At 32.0% G+C, this 19,122-nt stretch overlaps 2 protein-coding genes across 5 annotated transcripts in view; one reads left to right on the top strand and one right to left on the bottom strand.

Moving 5' to 3' along the window:
- Positions 1 to 6,557, bottom strand: part of LOC134700521 (ATP-dependent RNA helicase DDX54-like) — a 36,246-nt gene extending 29,689 nt beyond the window's left edge. The window contains exons 1-6 of one of the 3 annotated variants that reach the window (XM_063561903.1): positions 6,181 to 6,557; positions 4,441 to 4,567; positions 3,693 to 3,763; positions 2,673 to 2,861; positions 2,026 to 2,075; positions 607 to 648 (exon numbers count right to left, since the gene is read on the bottom strand). In XM_063561903.1, the coding sequence (XP_063417973.1) occupies positions 607 to 648; positions 2,026 to 2,075; positions 2,673 to 2,861; positions 3,693 to 3,763; positions 4,441 to 4,567; positions 6,181 to 6,498 (797 nt within the window). In that variant the 5' untranslated portion in view covers positions 6,499 to 6,557. Of the gene's footprint in view, positions 1 to 606; positions 649 to 2,025; positions 2,076 to 2,672; positions 2,862 to 3,692; positions 3,765 to 4,198; positions 4,208 to 4,391; positions 4,405 to 4,440; positions 4,568 to 6,180 lie in introns of those variants that run through there. The other 2 variants (XM_063561905.1, XM_063561904.1) reach the window with 2 other exon arrangements.
- Positions 6,558 to 6,713: 156 nt separating this feature from the next.
- LOC134700576 (mRNA-capping enzyme-like) overlaps positions 6,714 to 19,122 on the top strand; it is a 43,546-nt gene continuing 31,137 nt past the window's right edge. For both annotated transcript variants that reach the window (XM_063561952.1, XM_063561953.1), the window contains exons 1-8: positions 6,714 to 6,801; positions 8,912 to 9,023; positions 9,771 to 9,883; positions 10,977 to 11,083; positions 11,787 to 11,875; positions 12,953 to 13,028; positions 15,727 to 15,866; positions 18,300 to 18,397. In XM_063561952.1, the coding sequence (XP_063418022.1) occupies positions 8,948 to 9,023; positions 9,771 to 9,883; positions 10,977 to 11,083; positions 11,787 to 11,875; positions 12,953 to 13,028; positions 15,727 to 15,866; positions 18,300 to 18,397 (699 nt within the window). In that variant the 5' untranslated portion in view covers positions 6,714 to 6,801; positions 8,912 to 8,947. The remainder of the gene's footprint in view (positions 6,802 to 8,911; positions 9,024 to 9,770; positions 9,884 to 10,976; positions 11,084 to 11,786; positions 11,876 to 12,952; positions 13,029 to 15,726; positions 15,867 to 18,299; positions 18,398 to 19,122) is intronic.

The following is a 19,122-nucleotide window of genomic DNA, read 5'->3' as shown; positions in this document are numbered from 1 at the left end:
ATATTAGTAACTTTGAATTCATTTCTACAAGGGCATGGAGCAATCGACCAGGTGTTGCTATTATTCTAAAAAAAGAATAATATTAGTAACTTTAGATTCATTTCTACAAGGACATGGAGCAATCGACCAGGTGTTGCTATTATTCTAAAAAAAGAATAATATTAGTAACTTTGGATTCATCTCTACAAGGACATAAAGCAATCGACCAGGTGTAGCTATTATTCTAAAAAAAGAATTATAATATTGGTAATTACTGATTCATTATGAGTAACACACATGAGAGGACACACTAAAATGTCTTGACTTTATAATTGATAAGGATAACATCAAAGAGATCACGATCTAGTTTCAGCTTTAAACTTACAGTTCAAGAGAAACAGCCATACAAACAACTAAAGATTTTACATTTTATTAGCATCATCCATGCTGTAATGACACAACTTGACTAAGACATGTTTAAAATGTTGTCATATGAGAATTAAAAATATTTTAAGTAATAATAGTTTATTGTATGACATTTTGCCCTGAAAATAAATGCATTAAATTTGAATTATAAATATCTTATGATTATAAAATCTATCTTTCTTTGAGACAGCTTTAACTTACATGTCAGGGTTTTCATGAAGGGCTGCAAACTGATCATCCATTCTGTAAAATAAAACAAAAGTCAGATTTTAGTCACAACTTAAGAAGGAGCTTGACATATGGTTTAGACAATATTGGTCTATTATTTAAGACAGTGTGTTGACCTAAATAATGAGGGAGGGTAGGAGGGGTCCTGATCCCAAAAAACCCCGGGCTTAAAAATATGTAATCCCGAAATCCCGGGCTTAAAAGCACAAAATCCAGAGGTTCCGATTTCGAAAAAAAAAGAATTCCCAGATCCCAAAGGGTCAATCCCGAAATCCTGAGCTTAAAAACACCCGATCCCGGAATCCCGATAAAGGTCCTATCCCCCCTCTATAATGTATTAGTTTTTTGTATGTTGTTGATTTACTGTCAAGTTGATGTATTTTCTATTTAAATTGTCAAGGATAACATTTTTTTCACCTTCAATAGTTCTCTAAGGATTTAGTTTTTTAGTCTTTGGGTTTCTGTCTCATTCACCCTCACCCTAGATCTCTATTATTTATATCTCTTTTGTGAGAGGAAAATAAATATATCATTATTTTAAAGCTCCATATGATTACAGACCAACTTATTTTCATGACTTTGCTGCACAGAAAAAGGCATTAATATAAAATATTAATCAATATATAAAAAACTCATTCTGTTCTTAAATCTTTTCATGTTTCTAGCCTAAGGACCAATATTTCAACATTTGTCTTGTGTGTCTATACAAAATTTTGCAATAACTATAATACAAGTTCAATTCTTTTTTACTCATCTCCAGCATTGGACGAATGGCTAACTGTAAACTTGAATCTTAACTTATATTATAAGTTATATGGTTTGCTACTGACCCCCTACAGATCCATAGAGGGTTAGTAAAATCCTTAGGGGGTGAGGCTGTAGGGGGTCAGTAGTTCAGCCGTATAACGAATTTATCGCACGCTACTTTTTCTGCTCATTTGTTGAAAAATAAACAATTAAACACAACAACATTAATAGATGACGTCACCATTAACGTGTCATGAACCCCCTATGAAATTCACTAACCCTCTACGGTCTCATAGGGGGTCACCATGTGACAGTGTTAAACCAATCACAACTTGATAATTTACCTGCGGTGCGATAAAAAACATATAGAAAGTAAATAAATACCTGTCCCCTCCTAAGATAACAGCTGCTTTAAGTCCAGTAAACTTGAATCTTAACTTATATATATACATATAGAAAGTAAGAAAATACCTGTCTCCTCCTAAGATAACGGCTGCTTTAAGTCCAGTAAACTTGAACCTTAACTTATATATATACATATAGAAAGTAAGAAAATACCTGTCTCCTCCTAAGATAACGGCTGCTTTAAGTCCAGTAAACTTGAACCTTAACTTATATATATACATATAGAAAGTAAGAAAATACCTGTCTCCTCCTAAGATAACTGCTGCTTTAAGTCCAGTAAACTTGCCAAGCTGAAATAACAAGACATTTTATATTATCTTTGTTTCATCTTATTGAATGATTAAGGTTCAACACTATTGCTTTGTTAAAATAAAATATATCAATGTGTTGTAATATGTTTTGTGAAAGTTAAGGTTTTCATTTTCATTGTTATTAGGGAAAGTAATTTACTTAGCAGTTCTTCATAGAGAAATAGAATGAAATTCCAATTGTTAAATTTTTCAAAAATAATCACAGTTGTTGTCCCATTGACTTCTAAATCCTCCATTTTATTCATATTTTACTTATTAAGCTCAGAATGTGCTACAATGCAGGATTTTTTTAAAAAGGACAAAAATTAAATTTAAATTGTTTAGTGTTGCCTACCAGAAAAGTTTTATGACACAAATTCTTTAAACCATTATATTTATAAACAAGATTTTTTCCTATTTACATTTGTTTTCCTGTCTGAAACTAAGAAAAATGTTACTTATGTTGCTGGCCAAAAATATATTTCCCCAGCTACCCCTCTAACTAAATACCCGTAAAAATAAAGGCCACAAAGGTCATTCCACCTCCTCTAATTACCTTCTAACATATATTTGTAGTAACACTTTTTACAATAATACCTCCTTTGTAAATTTCAATGTCTGTAATGCCAACTCTCTAGTGGGAGATAGGATCAAAGCTCTAGCTCCAGTCTTTGCTGAATGTATCTTTAACTTCTCAAACATCGGCAGAAGGAATGCTGCTGTCTTTCCACTTCCTGTCCTCGCCATAGCAACAACATCCTTACCTTCTATCAACAAAGGTATGGTCTAGAAGACAAAACATAATCAGTGTAACCTCTATTACTGTGGATTTTTTTATTTTTTGTATGTACCTATTTCAGTGGATTGAGGAAAATTTACATGGATATTTGAGTTCCTGGTTTTCCAAAAAGTCTGCATTTAGTCATACAGCAAATTTGTGGTTTCCCTGTACCCACGAAATCCACGATAGTTGGTATTCAATGAATAATAATGAATCCACAGAAAATCATTATTTCAGCAAGCTAAGAGTTTTAGAGTTTCTGGTGATGATAATGGTAAGGAAAATATTGAATTTGAACTAATGCTTAACACAAACTAAAATGAGTCTTCTGTTGTTGTCTCTTTGACACATTCCCCATTTCCATTCTCAATTTTATTCTGTGCACAGTCTTTGAAATATTTTATGAATCCATATCATGCAATCAACATTTATGTTTTGACATGACTTTTATACGTCCAGATCATTCATGAAATTTTAATCAATGCATTCAGTCTTTCTGTGTTGCATTAGAAAACATTCTTTTTTTCACAATCTATTATTACATCCATCATGTTTTTCCCTTTTAACTTGAGTTGTGGTTGATTAACATTTTTGTTTATTGCCTAAAGCATGAATCAGGCAGTTAATTTTTTCTCTTGAATTGTTTCAATTTTTCATCAAGCCTTTGACCATGTTAACAGTTAACTATACTGTACGGGTTCTTCTCATTGTTAAAGGCCATACAACCTATTGTTGTTACATGTATCACCTTATTTGGATAATTATCTCATCAATATTCATATCTCATCAATATTCATATCTACATATTTTTGTATACATTTACTACAATAAATTACCTTTCTTTGAATAGGAGTAGGTATCTTGTAGCCTTTCCGTGATATCCCTTTATATACTGAATGAGATAATCCTGAAAATAACAATTATAATCTAAAATAAATGACAATGATCATGATGACAACTAAATAATTACAAGGTATATTTGAAAATATTAATATGAAATAACAGTGAAGTTTGAAAAAACAAATGAAAATTTGCAAAGAAACATTGATTATTCAGTAAAAAACACTGATAGTTTTAACATCAATATGAATATTTGAAAGAAAAAAAAAACATAAATAGGAATCCATTAAGAGTTATCACCAATCGAATAAATTTCAAAAATAAAATAAGATGTGGAATGATTACCAATGGGACAACTCTTCACAAGGTCTTATAACCATACATGTCATAGCTATATATATATAGACTGAAATCCTTCAAGCTTCTGATGTCTTTTTAGCTTATAACAACTGACCCATGGACTGACATCCTCTCGATGTCTTTTTAGCTTATAACAACTGACCCATAGACTGAAATCTTCTCGATGTCTTTTTAGCTTATAACAACTGACCCATGGACTGAAATCCTCTCGATGTCTTTTTAGCTTACAAATACCTACCCGTGGACTGAAATCCTCCTCTTTTTAGCCTACATTTTACTGACCATAGACTGAAATCATCCTGGTGTCTTTTTAGCTAATATTACTGATCATGAACCATAGACTGAAATCCTCCCGATGTTTTTTTTAGATTTCATATTACTTACCCATAGACTGAAATCCTCCGGATGTTTTTTTCTTTCTGTTATGCTGAGTAAGAAGTTTCCTTGTATCTTTAGCCTCTTGATCAGAATTTTCACCATCAGATGGATTGTTGGACAGCTCTGAAGCTTTCTGATAAAGAAAAAATATCATAATCTTTCATGTGGTTTTCAGGTTTTAAATGAAAATCTATCATTCAGTTGATTTATTTTTGATAAGTTATTGATTTGAGGAGACTGAATTAGAATATATACAGTATTCTGACATTTCTTTGACAACACTTTATATAAAGTATCATACGCATACATGTAGCTTGAACTCTGTTTCATTGACGGCAGGGCTATATGGTCTGGGTGGCAAAACCGCCAACCTCCCAACATGCCCCACACCAGAAACTATCAATGTTTTGCAAATGCAATATTATGATTTTTTTTAATGAATTGATGATGATGAAGTGTTTAACGACCTTAAGTGGCTTTACAGCCCTTTGGAATTGTTGAATGCCTTCACAACAGCTGCTTCAGGGCCAGATTGGTAGCCTGCAGCTAACCACGATGATTGAGTAACAGTCTATGAATCTAGAACGTAGTAATAATGATGACAGGAAGCATAATCAGGACCAAAGTTGTGAGACAGTGAAATGGCGGTCCATTATCTTACACCTAGGATAAAGCCCTCAGACATCATTCTGCATAACATATCTCATAATCAATGGATTTTGAAGTGTATATGCTGATGCAGGTTTTCATATTAAAAAGTTGTAGACTGAACAGCGCTGGATTGGTTTCTGTCGTCAAAAGTAGTAAGTCTATCTACCAGTAAATCCTCATCATATCATCATATACATGGTTTAGTGAATTGAGAGTAGATTACCGTGAAGAGGAACACTGTGGGGATTATGAAATTAGTTTAGTGTTAAAGGAACATATTCACTGAATCGATTCATATAAGATAGGGATTTTTAGCATTAAGTTGAAGGGTAGAAAAAGCGTCCCAAGCGGAAAATGTCGTGACCTAAAAAAAAATTGTTAGCCACCTTCTTCTATTTAAATGGATAGACGACCTTCGTATGGATAGAAACAAGTGCCTGTGTCTATTGTCCTCAAAAGCAACAATGCAGAGCATCCATCTTGGATAACTTATGTGGTAGCCTCTTTAATTTGTATATATTGTAATTGTAAAATAAAGATGTATAATTATGTTAATATTAAATAAAACTTCAAAACATATTGTTTCATATAAACTTTTATTACACTGAAACGTTTCCATACATTATTCATGATTACTTGGATTTGATTGGTTAGTTTAAAGTTTTACCGCTCAGTTCCAAGGTTTTGAGTTAGAAGGACTAATTGAGTCGAAATGGACAGACGTTTATGTCCATATAGCCATTGAAGTGTTTGAGATTTTATAGAGAATAGTTATGATTGTATTGTATTGACAGACTTGACATTTTGACAACTTGTAAGCTGTCATATAGATATCACTGTGTGATATACCAGTATGTATGTTTGAGTTGGTTTGTGCCATGACAGTAACAACCTAAATGCTCCACAAGTTGGGTGTTTTACGTTACTGATTAATAAATATCCTGAACCCTAGCAAAGCGACTTTAGTTTTCCTTGAGGCCTAAAAGTCAGCTATTACACTTATGAGCAAATATGTCCATCTTTTTTAAATGGGACGAGCTGTAACGTCCCATAGCCAAAACTTGCAAATTAAGTATCTATATAAATTATAATTACCCTGATGGACTTTTCTAAACTTAAACATGTTGAATCGACAACTTCAAAATCAGAGTCATCGTCATCTTTATTTCTATTCCACTTCTTCTCTCTCATTCGTTTGACTTTGTTTTCGTTTGCAATAGCAGCACGAGATTTTCCCTTACTCTCATTATTTTGGCTTTTATCATGTTTATCATGTTTATCATATTTATTGTCTTTTGGATTGTTTTTAGTCTTTTTTCCGTCAAATTTGTTAAACTTTGAGTTGCTGGTCTTTTTGGGTTTGGATTTATTTTGTTTCGCAAAGTGCTTAGATTTCTTTTTTGATGTCTTCATCTTATTTTTCGTTCTTGTTTCAGTTCAACGTGCATGTGGTGATGGGCGCAGACATTTATGTGAGTTTGTTGTTGAAATATTTTCGTATAAATAAAAGGACAACGGATAAAAGTTATAATTTCAATAATTGTAGACAAATAATATTGTTAAATATTTCAGTGGATGAATTTTAATGCAGAGCACAAATCATATCTGGAATTGAATACATTGATTGTTTCGTATCAAGGGAAGCAACTGCTGTTGGATAAAATTACAGTAAAACGCTTTTCTTGGAATTAACAACTTTGATCTTTTATTAATCTAGTATGTTTGAAACATGTTTATAAGATCATACATTAATTAAAGCAGCAAGATTAATATATCTGTCATATCCCACTTAAGTCACATAACACTCTGTCTGTCACCCTGTAGTTCTCTACAGATGAGATCTGTTGATGAACATAAACTTTTGAATCATATGATAATAACAATTCATTGTTTAAAAACAATTTGTTAATTGATTTGGAAACATGCATAGGTATTCTATTTCTATGCATTTTTAATTTCGGTTTGTACTGTATATTCTGTTTAAGGGTTAAGCAAATGGTGAACCCCCCTTTATATTTTTTATCATACATGTATTTTATCATGTTTATGCTTGCTTATATATTCTTGTTTTAATCTTATGAAATTACTCTACATGAATAATATAATATTTATTTGTGGGTCAGTCAATTAAAAGAAAAGACAACCAAACTCATGGAAAATTAAGATGGCACAAAAGCCATACATGTATATCTGTCCCTACTTGTCACTTAGTTAAAATTAGTCGACTTAAGATGGTACCCAACACCTTAACCAAAATTAATTTGGCTCGTTTAATTTTCTTAAAATTTTTACAAAGTATTTACTTTGACCCTTTGTGAAAAATATAAATAATTTCAAAAAAATTGAACCAACTGTTTATTCAGAAAAAATACACTGGTTACATGTATATAGCAGTTAGACAAAATCTTATTGTGATCATTGAGAAGCTTAATATTCCCTTAACAATACAACGTCATTAAAACGTTCTGTTGATTTTACAGAGTTATCTCCCTGTAGTGTTAGGTACCACCTTAATCAGCCCGATTAATTAAGTCTACTTGTCAGATAATAGAATTAACATATTTGGTAAAAAATCAAAACTTTTATAGCGTTTTTGCCCATTTCACGACATGTATTAAACATGTTAAAAGCAGTCTTATACCATGTATACCATATCTTCTTTTTTATATTATATATTGATACCTACATGTACATGTATCTGAAGCAATTACATTGTATATGAAGCAATAAACTTAAACATGTTAAATTAGACAGAGCTCATTCTCTACTGGACTATTTCCAAGTTAAACATTTAAAGTACTTACTTCAACATGTTAAATATTTAGTCAAACTTGGGCATCATTATTTTCTTTTGCCATCCTACATGTCCTAACTGATCAGTGCAAAGTAACCACAAACCAATTAATCAATCTTTTTCTGAACTTCACAAATCTATGAAAGTGAATTGAATAAGTAAGAATTTGAAAGTCATCTATTCATTCTATTAGATACCGACAAATTGAAATGAATTGTGGTTCTGTATGTTTATGGATTGACATGTTTTTTGTTTTGTTTGATAATACATTTTTTGAATGAATTATTAGTTTCAGAAAGATAGCAAAAAAAAAGTGATTTGAAAATAAATATAGTATTCATACAATGTAATATCAAATGAATAATGATTAAGTTCAAAATTGTTTTCTTACAATTTCATGTTCTTTTTTGTTCAATTGAAAGAAAAAATATTATTTATCCTCCCCAAAAAACTCCATAAAAAATGAATATCTCAGACATTTTTTGTCAGAGCTGCTTTTTACTTATAAGTAGAACAATTTTTATCTTGTTATTATTAAAACTAAAAAGAACGTAGTACAAAAAGGTGTAGCCATATGATGATACATAATATGCACCCCTTTCTGAATTTTATCCCATGTTTAAAATCTGCATACTATATTTAGACATCAAAAGACTGTATAAGTTTTAATATGTTATATAAATCAAACATGAGAATTTGAGAAAAAAAATCAGTTAACATTAATTTAACAGCTAATATATCTTGAAGTATCCGAACAATTCTAGTTTTGATTTGTTGATTATGGCCCCAGCTGACCCTCTGAAAAACTCTTTGTATAATTGAGAAATAAGGAAAACAGTAGATGATACTTATTCTGTGTCTCTCTTCATCCCTAATCTTATTATCTTGATAATGACTATTGCCCATGACTATTGGTATTGCCCATTTTGATAGTTTTAAAACAGCATTTTCTTAAATTTTGTAAAATGATTGCTTTATTTTGATCTAGGCTAACATGATTGTCTTCTTACAAATGTCTTCTATATTTTCCAGGTATAAAATGGACCTTTTAGAAAAGAGTATTTAATCATGAGCTACAAGAATAAGAAAAAGCTTGGACCACCTCCTCGATGGATAGACTGTCCCCGTAAAGGTCAACTTATTGGTAGGATTTATCTACTTAAAATATAATAAATGAATCTCTGGTGAAGGGAAAATAAGTTAAAACTAATTTTACCTTGGCTTTTGTATTTTATAGAACAGAAATGGATGTATGTTTGAAGGGTTCTCTGGATTTACAATCAGGAATGAAACCAAATAGAATTAGAATACATCTGTGTTTTTGATAAGCAAATATTGACCTTAAATGTCTTTTGGTTTTTATGTGTCTAGGTTGCTGCCTCTTATATTCATTAGTTAAAATTTATTGTTTCAGTTGTATTGTATTTGTAAGCATGAATAGATATATCAAATAAATAAAAACATGAAAAACAAAATGTTGTGAAAATAAAATTTGTTATTAAGATTAAGACAGGCAAAGAAACAAATCGATTGAATGAATACCAACAATGTACAAAACAAATGTAGAAGCAATCTGTGATACTGTAAATTCAGAAATTGTTACATGCATTTATCATTTTTATTATTGAGATTTTTTAAGAATGGGGGAAAAAATGTGAGACTGATTATTGCAATTTTATGAAAATCTGCATAAAGAAAAATGTATGAGATATTAGAATGTGAGTGCTAAAGAATGCTATACTCAACCAGTCACACTATTAATAAGAAAGTCAAAATTATCTCTGAATTTACAATTATATGAGTTTATAAAAAATAGGTTAAAAGATAAAACAGAATAATTAATGATTTTGAGCAATTATTATTGCTATTTTATTGTGTGTATATTTTTCAGATAAGAAATTTTTACCATTTAAGACCCCACTTGACAAAAGTTATGAAGACCAGATTCCTGAATACAGTTGTTTTACATTGGACCTCTTGTTTAATTCACTTAAATCCATGAAGGTTTGTTATTCATGTTATTATATCCTTTACTTGATACATAACATTGAGAATGGAAATGGGGAATGTGTCAAATAGACCAACAACTCGACCAAAGAGCAGACAACAGCCGAAGGTCACCAATGGGTCTTCAATACAGGGAGAAAATTCTGCATCAAGATTTGGGCCTCAGCTGGCCCTAAATAGAAATGTGTACTAGTTCAGTGAAAATAGACGTCTAACTAAACTCCAAAACCTATAAATGAACTGAAATTAAAAAACATACAAGATTAACAAAGGCCGGAGGCTCCTGGTTTGGGACACACACAAAAATGTGTCTGGTTAAACATGTTTTGACTCTATCATGTCTATTTTTATTACTACTTTAACTTTTGCACAGTAAATTAAATGCAATTTGTAGTTGGTAACATGTTTGTGGGAAATTAGTTTAACTGGTAGTAACATTTGTCCTTCCATAAACAATACACATCAATACTCAGCACAACATTCAGTTCAAAGCAGTCTGAGACCTATGTAGGATTAAGTTACAGAAGAAACTGAAGCAAATGACAAAAATCAATATATATAAAAAAGAAGATGTGGTATGATTGCCAATGAGACAACTATCCTCAAAAGACCAAAATGACACAGACATTAACAACTATAGGTCACCGTACGGCCTTCAACAATATGCAAAGCCCATACCGCATAGTCAGCTTTAAAAGGCCCCGATAAGACAATGTAAAACAATTCAAACAAGGAAAATAACGACCTTATTTATGTAAAAAAATGAATGAAAAACAAATGTGTAACACATAAACAAACGACAACCACTGAATTACAGCCTCCTTACTTGGGACAGGCACATACATAAATAATGTGGTGGGGTTAAACATGTTAGCAGGATATATTATATGCCTGTTACTGTATAATAAAAAAAAGTTAGCAGTTAATATAATTTTCAGGAATATACCAATACTTTTGAAGAATTACATCATTTAGCAAGTTAACATTTATAGTGAAAAGAAAAATAGATTTTAAAATTTAGTTTTAAACTCAAGCAAAACATGATATATGTATGTTTTATTTAAATGTTTTATTTTATTGTCACTTTCAGCTAAAAATGGGTTTATTAATAGATTTAACAAACACCAACAGATTTTATAACAAAGATGAAGTTGAAGAGAAATTTGAATGTAAATATGTCAAACTGCAGTGCAGAGGGTAAGAAAGGCCTATAAAATATATAACAACCTACATTTACAATTGTAGAACAATATTTTTTGTCTTTTAGAAATTTTCTCATGTGTCTAATTTACGTTTTTGTCTGCAGTAAATATGTTACTGCAAAGTTTGGAAACAGTTTTATGACTCACCCTCAAGGAACAAACTGTAAGGTGCCATTGTGTTTGTTTGTGAAGGCGATGAGTCACTGTAATTCAAATGCATTGCACAAGGACAATGAGACAACTCTCAACAAGACACCAAAGTATTGAAATTAAAAACTATAGGTCATTGCAAAGCCTACAACCAGTCAGCATGATCCACTTGAAAACTAAGTTAGACGTCACAATAAAAGACTTGATGTGATAAAAACTAAAGGGATGTTGATAACACCATAGGTCAAATAAAGACTGATTACAACATTGCCAATCAAAAAAGACAATCAACAATTTCTCATAACACATCACTAAAAAACTCTAGATTGAGCAAAAGATCATAACCAAAACTCATGTATAGACTTTAATAACTGAGGTTTCCTTGTTGCAGTTCTTGTTGCTCAATGCTAGTAAGAAATATTACATTCAGTGATGTCATTAACATTTAAACCTGTAGCAGGATTGCGGTTATGACAAGTGACCTTATCTAGGTAAAAAGTATGGCCTCTAAAACTATACTATCATGTGTTGTTTTAACTTTATTACAGACATGGTGAGTCTCCTGATGTTGATCAGACCAGTGCATTTATTGACATATGTAGCAGATTCATTTCACAGAAACCATTAGAAGTTATAGGTAATGTAAAGTCATGTGACCAAATGTTGGTAATATAAAGTCATGTGACCTAATATTGGTAATATACAGTCATGTGACCAAATATTGGTAATATACAGTCATGTGACCAAATATTGGTAATATACAGTCCATGTGACCAAATATTGGTAATATACAGTCATGTGACCAAATATTGGTAATATATAGGCATGCAACCAAATGTTGGTAATATTCATTCATGTGAACAAATATATGTTGTAGATTCATTTCACAGAAACCATTATCAGTACAGTCATGTGACCAAATATTGGTAATATACAGTCATGTGACCAAATATTGGTAATATATAGGCATGCGACCAAATATTGGTAATATTCAGTCATGTGACCAAATATTGGTAATATACTTAGTCATGTGACCAAATATTGGTAATATATAGTCATGTGACCAAATGTTTGCAATATATACATGTGACTCAGTGTTGATGAAGAAACATTTATAAATGTGAAATAATTTTAAGAAAAAAATTAATCGATATCTTTAAAATTGAGAATTTTCAAAATATTCTATTTTCATAGGTATCTAAGTGAAAATAAAAAATCTTTTGAAAATTATTCATGGAAAAAAACACTGACCAATACTATTGCATGTAACTCTATTTGACAAGAAAAGATAATGTTGTGGAAATATGTCATTTAAAAGTTTGTGAATTAATAAACCTTCTAGTTGTTTCCCTTTGACTGCAGGCCATTTTTCCTATTTATGAAATCATTTAATTTTGAGTATTTAGAATTGTTGTAAGGCATTCATTTTTACCAAAGCAAATTTTTTGTGGTTCTTCGAAAATTTGAGATTATGTGTGGGCATTTTGTCCTGCTTTCAAGGAATGTTATTTTGTTAAAAAAAAATTGGGATAAGGGCTTTTAGTGTTACCCTTGATTTTCTGTCTTTCTGTCCTACTGTGTTTCTGTCTGCTCCATTTTTGTTGCAAAGCTTTAGCAGGATCATTCTTTTTTATTTAAGAATGTAATTTTGAAATGTATGTTTTATATCATGTTTCTTATACCTGTATCTAATTAATGCTTTTTTTGTTTCTAGGTGTTCATTGTACACATGGCTTCAACAGAACTGGATTTCTCATTAGTTCATATCTTGTAGAAAAAAATGATTGGAGGTAAATATAAAATATTGGACCATCTATTTATTATTGAAAAAAGAGGGACAGAGTTACTTTGTCAAAGATGCCTAAAGAAAATATTCAGGCAAATTTCTATCATTCAAATGATTGGTTTAATTTAAATTTAAACCCCTCAGACAAAAAAAAAATGATCAGGAAAAACACAATTTATACCTCAGATATTTTATGAGCCATTCAGTATTAGAAATGACTTTTGAAAAAAAACATCGACCCCTTTTTTCAGATAGTAAATGGAATGGATCATTTACTGCCAATTTTTTTTCCATATGCATACCTGCCAACTGTCACTATTTGCGGGGGATTTCCCCCATGGAGGCTCCCAAATTGAAATTTTAAAAGAGCAATTTTGTCCACAATTTTAAACAAAACAATTAGTTTTACAATGACTTTCAGCTTATAAAAGTATGAAGAAGCCAAAAAACAACATTAAAATGTATTTGAAGGCCCCCTTGAAGGTATTTTATGACTATGACAGCCATCTTGCACGCAAAACCTCTGTGGGCATTTTGAAAAGTTGGCAGGTATGCATATGGTTAACGTTTATTGAATTAAAATGACTAACTGGTTTGGGCCGGAATTATTTTCACGCTTTTTAGCTCACCTGGCCCGAAGGGCCAAGTGAGCTTTTCTCATCACTTGGCGTCCGTCGTCCGTCGTCGTCCGTCGTCGTCCGTCGTCGTTAACTTTTACAAAAATCTTCTCCTCTGAAACTACTGGGCCAAATCAAACCAAACTTGGCCACAATCATCATTGGGGTATCTAGTTTAAAAAATGTGTGGCGTGACCCGGTCAACCAACCAAGATGGCCGCCACGGCTAAAAATAGAACAAAGGGGTAAAATGCAGTTTTTGGCTTATAACTCAAAAACTAAAGCATTTTGAGGAAATCTGACATGGGATAAAAATGTTTATCAGGTCAAGATCTATCTGCTCTAAAATTTTCAGATGAATCGGTCAATCGGTTGTTGGGTTGCTGCCCCTGAATTGGTAATTTTGAGGAAATTTTGCTGTTTTTGGTTATTATCTTGAATATTATTATAGATAGAGATAAACTGTAAACAGCAATAATGTTCAGCAAAGTAAGATCTACAAATAAGTCAACATGACCAAAATGGTCAGTTGACCCGTTTAGGAGTTATTGCCCTTTATAGTCAATCTTTAACCATTTTTCGTAAATTAAAGTAATCTTTTACAAAAATCTTTTCCTCTGAAACTACTTGGCCAAATTAATCCAAACTTGGCCACAATCATCTTTGGGGTATCTAGTTTAAAAAATGTGTGGCGTGACCTTGTCAACCAACCAAGATGGCCGCCACCGCTAAAAATAGAACATAGGGGTAAAATGCAGTTTTTGGCTTATAACTCAAAAACCAAAGCATTTTGAGGAAATCTGACATGGGGATAAAAATGTTTATCAGGTCAAGAACTATCTGCCCTGAAATTTTCAGATGAATCTGTCAATTGGTTGTTGGGTTGCTGCCCCTGAATTGGTAATTTTGAGGAAATTTTGCTGTTTTTGGTTATTATCTTGAATATTATTATAGATAGAGATAAATTGTAAACAGCAATAATGTTCAGCAAAGTAAGATCTACAAATAAGTCAACATGACCAAAATGGTCAGTTGACCCCTTTAGGAGTTATTGCCCTTTATAGTCAATCTTTAACCATTTTTCATAAATCTAAGTAATCTTTTACAAAATCTCCACTGAAACTACTAGGCCACAATCATCTTTGGGGTATCTAGTTTGAAAAATGTGTCCGATGACCTGGCCATTCAACCAAGATGGCCGCCACGGCTAAAAATAGAACATAGGGGTAAAATGCAGTTTTTTGCTTATAACTATGAAACCAAAGCATCTAGAGCAAATCTGACAAGAAGTTAAATTGTTAATCAAGTCAATATCTATCTGCCCTGAATTTTTCAGATGAATTGGACAACTGGTTGTTGGGTTGCTGCCCTCCAATTGGTAATTTTTAAAGAAATTTTGCCGTTTTTGGTTATCTTGAATACTATTATAGATAGCGATAAACTGTAAACAGCAATAATGTTCAGCAAAGTAAGATCTACAAATAAGTCAAAATGACCTAAATGGTCAATTGACCCCTTAAGGAGTTATTGCCCTTTATAGTCAATTTTTAACAATTTTCATTAATTTGGTAAATTTATGTAAATTTTTACCAAATATAGTTCTCTGTTACTAATGGGCAAAGTTCATGATAGATATAATTGTAAGAAGCAAAATCGTTCAGTAAAGTAAGAACTTCAAACACATCACCATCACCAAAATACAATTTTGTCATGAATCCATTTGTGTCCTTTGTTTAATATGCACATAGACCAAGGTGAGCGACACAGGCTCTTTAGAGCCTCTAGTTTCTTGTCCTTGTTGATTACTTTTCTTTGAAATGAAATTGAGAAGAGGGTAACATTTTCCTGTTTATATGATCATCAGGATATCAGCGATTATATATTAAAAATGAGAATAGAATTGGGGAATATGTCAAAAAGACAAAAACCTGACCAAATAGCAGGAAACAGGTCTTCAACACAGTGAAGAGCAGAAAACAGCCAAAGGCCACCAAAGGGTCTTCAACACAACTAGAAAACTGTTTGTCAATATTTTGTTGTTGATTATTAATTATTTTTGATAATTTGCCTGTTTTCTATTTCCAGTGTAGATGCAGCTGTACAGACATATGCCACTCAAAGACCTCCTGGTATTTATAAACAAGATTATATTAAAGAATTGTTCTCACGGTATGGGGATGTAGATGACACGCCCCCTGCTCCACCCCTTCCTGCATGGTGTAATGGTGAGTACAAGATATATATGATTTCCATTGCAACACTTTTGAATAGTAGGGGATTGCAACATTCAAAAATAAGTTCTGTGGGCGTTTTCGGGGTAAAGAAAATGACCTGGCACATTTTACTTCCTAATTAAGTAAGCCATACCTGTCAACCTCTGAAAATGAAAAGTCAGGTCATGACCTGCATTGAGAAAAAAAATCTCAGGTCATAACGCGTACGACATTTTGCGGGCTCAATTGAAGAACAAAAATATGTTTACTTATAATTTATATAGTCAATATGTATATGAAACAGTTAGAACATGTATATAAGTTTATTTCAGACTATTGTTATATTCCATAGTAGCAGACTTGGCATTCTTTAAAAGAACTGCACTTGGTTTCAGTTCATAGCAATGCAAATGTGTATTCATTTTACAAGAAAGAAGAGCACACAGTGTATCCTTATTAAGATCAGCCCTAAACTCTGTAACTATTTTCTTTACTAAAGAAAATGCCCTCTCACTGTCTGCATTGCTGTTTGGCAAAACCAGTAATGTTTTAGCAAGTTTTGACAAAACAAAAAATCTTGGCTTGTTAAGAAAAATGTCATGCAACTTGGACATTTCTCCCCAAAATGTACCAATGTCAGTTTCAGGGGAAGTGCAAAGTGGAAGTTCATCTAATGGGGTCAACTGATAGTCACTGAACTCATCTTGTAGCTTGTTGAAAATATCGTTACGTAGCTCAGGTAAACAGTCCTACATTTTGACTTTTGTTTACATTGAAAAAGACCGATAAAATCGAAGGTCGTATTACTTCTTAATACCGGAAACAATTCCGGTCAGAAATCCGGGTGAAACGGGTAATGTTAGAAATTCCCGGGACCCGCCGGGTAAAGAAAAACTCCCGGATGAGAGGTGAAAATAACGGGTGTCACCCGCAAAAAACGGGTGAGTTGACAGGTATGGTAAGCATGGCCATAACAAAGATGGCCTCACCCAACAGGGCTGATGATTTGTAAACAGTACATGGTTCCTTACATTACCACTACTATTGTGAGAATGCTTATTTTATTTGAAAAATACGGTATAGCGTGTTATTTTCGCGGGTGTAAAATTTCGTGATTTTCATTGAATAAGGTATACGAAAAATTTTGGCAGTTATTATTTTGGCGGATTCAACATTTTTCACATTACCTTTGCATGTACACTTTTAAATTGGCAGAATTTATTTTGGGGATTTTGTTCTATCCGCGAAAATAAGCGAAAATTTACACCCCGCGAAAATAACCCGCTATACAGTAACATAAAAAAAAACTAATATGCCAAATTGGGAACCAGGAATAGAAAAGAAAATGTTTGGAAATTTCAATAAGATACCCAACAACCAGTCAGAGCTCAGACATAAACAAGTCTATTTTTGTTTTTGACTTAAATAAGTCGAAACATGTATTTATGTTAAAAATGTAGTTTCAATTTTAGACTTATCTAAGTCAGAAAATGACAGACTTGTTTAGGTCTATTTATGTTGGAGAAAAAACTTAATGTTACTTTGTGGCCAAACTACACCACCTATGACAGCAAAAATCTGTATGAGAGTTCACAAGGACTTGAGCTATCTATATTTAATTATCTAATTGAACATCCTTACTAAACACAGATGTTTTACCTCATTAAGTATGATTCCAGGTGGTTGCATTGTAAGGTTAATTAACATTATCTCCGATTTTTTAGACTCTCATTCATATTTTTCTTTAGAAGACAAAGCATTGGCTTTCAATGTTGTCATTATTTGATTTAGATGCATGACCTCCTTATAAATATGCGTGGGTCTTGAAGTTAACCAATTTTGATCACTCATCGACTTGTAGGAGTTTTTGCAACTTTTTGATTCTGGTCAATTATTTCTTGTTTTACAATATTGGACTTATTCGAGTCGTATTTTGTCCTCCATTAAAGGGAGACAAATCCTAAAACTTACAAATTTAGACCTCTATGAGTCAAAAGCAGATTCAGACTTATTTATGTCTGAGCTCTGACTGACAACACAAAACACCCAAAAGGTATCATGGTTTTCTATCCTTTTGTTTCTAGTGAATAGTTGTCTATTGGCATTGAATCATACCACATCTTCTTATTTTTATATAAAGGCCTTTAATGATAGACAGCAGCTTGTTACATTCTTACGAGTTTTGTATGATATAAACAATTGGCAAGTTTTTTCATAAATCCAAACATTTTTAATGATTTTTTTAAAATTTTCAAGAAGGTACACTATTAAGGTAAAGTAAACTAAAGTTACTTAACCATTGTAGGGTCAAAGTACGGTCTTCAACACAGAGTCTTGGCTCACACCGAACAGCAAGCTATAAAGAACCCAAAATATGACTTGTGTAAAACCATTCAAATGGATAAAACATTGGTACATGTATGTATTCTATTTATAAATTTTCAGAGTCAGAATCAAAGAATGTAGATGATGATGGACTTGAAATAAGCAAAAGCAGCAACTACAGTGGACCTAAACGGTCTAAACGAGAATTTGTTAAAAAGGTATGGGTTTTTATATGACTTCAAACAAATGTGTTTGTATATATATATCACATTGTCGTCTTCGTTCGAAGACAGTTGGTTGTCGGACTTTTACTTTAGTATAAGTCTATAAAATCTATGAGATTTAAAAACAAGGTTTATAACCACAAAAGGAAGGTTGGGAAGGATTTTGGGTATGATGGACCTAACAGTTTAGGAATTAAGGACCAAAAAGACGCAAAAAAAAAGGCATTTTTTTCTAGCTTCCAGACAATAACTTTTGTTTAAGTGTATAAAGTTCTCTGAAATTATACTACAAAGGGATGGATAGGATTTGCTTTTTGGGGGTTATGGCTCAAACTGTTTTGGAATAAGGAGGCAAAAAATCTTTGACAACAGTTATTCTGTGTCAGAAACCTATTAAGTGTTAAATATTTTATTACAATCCAAATTCAGACCTGTATCAAGCGTATATATTTAAGACCATAACTTCATAAGTCAATTGATAAGTCTTCGATTTAAAAAAGGAAGGTATTTGATGTACATGTATGACTGAGTAACAGTATAGATAGGTTTCCATAGACACAATTTGATTAAGAGTTACTTCCCTTTTGTTGCTATGTGTGAGGTGTATGTGCACAAATACTTCATATTCTGCCAAGCTCAACTTGCTAAACTGACTGCTGTCTTTAGAATAATTTCATTTCTTATATGCTGAATAGTAATTGATTATCAATAGTCTTTCA

This window comes from Mytilus trossulus, unplaced genomic scaffold (genome assembly GCF_036588685.1).
Source record: "Mytilus trossulus isolate FHL-02 unplaced genomic scaffold, PNRI_Mtr1.1.1.hap1 h1tg000158l__unscaffolded, whole genome shotgun sequence".
In the NCBI taxonomy this organism is placed as follows: domain Eukaryota; kingdom Metazoa; phylum Mollusca; class Bivalvia; order Mytilida; family Mytilidae; genus Mytilus; species Mytilus trossulus.
The sequence above is the reverse complement of the archived record's forward strand: the minus strand, read 5'-3'. Positions and strand labels throughout refer to the sequence as shown.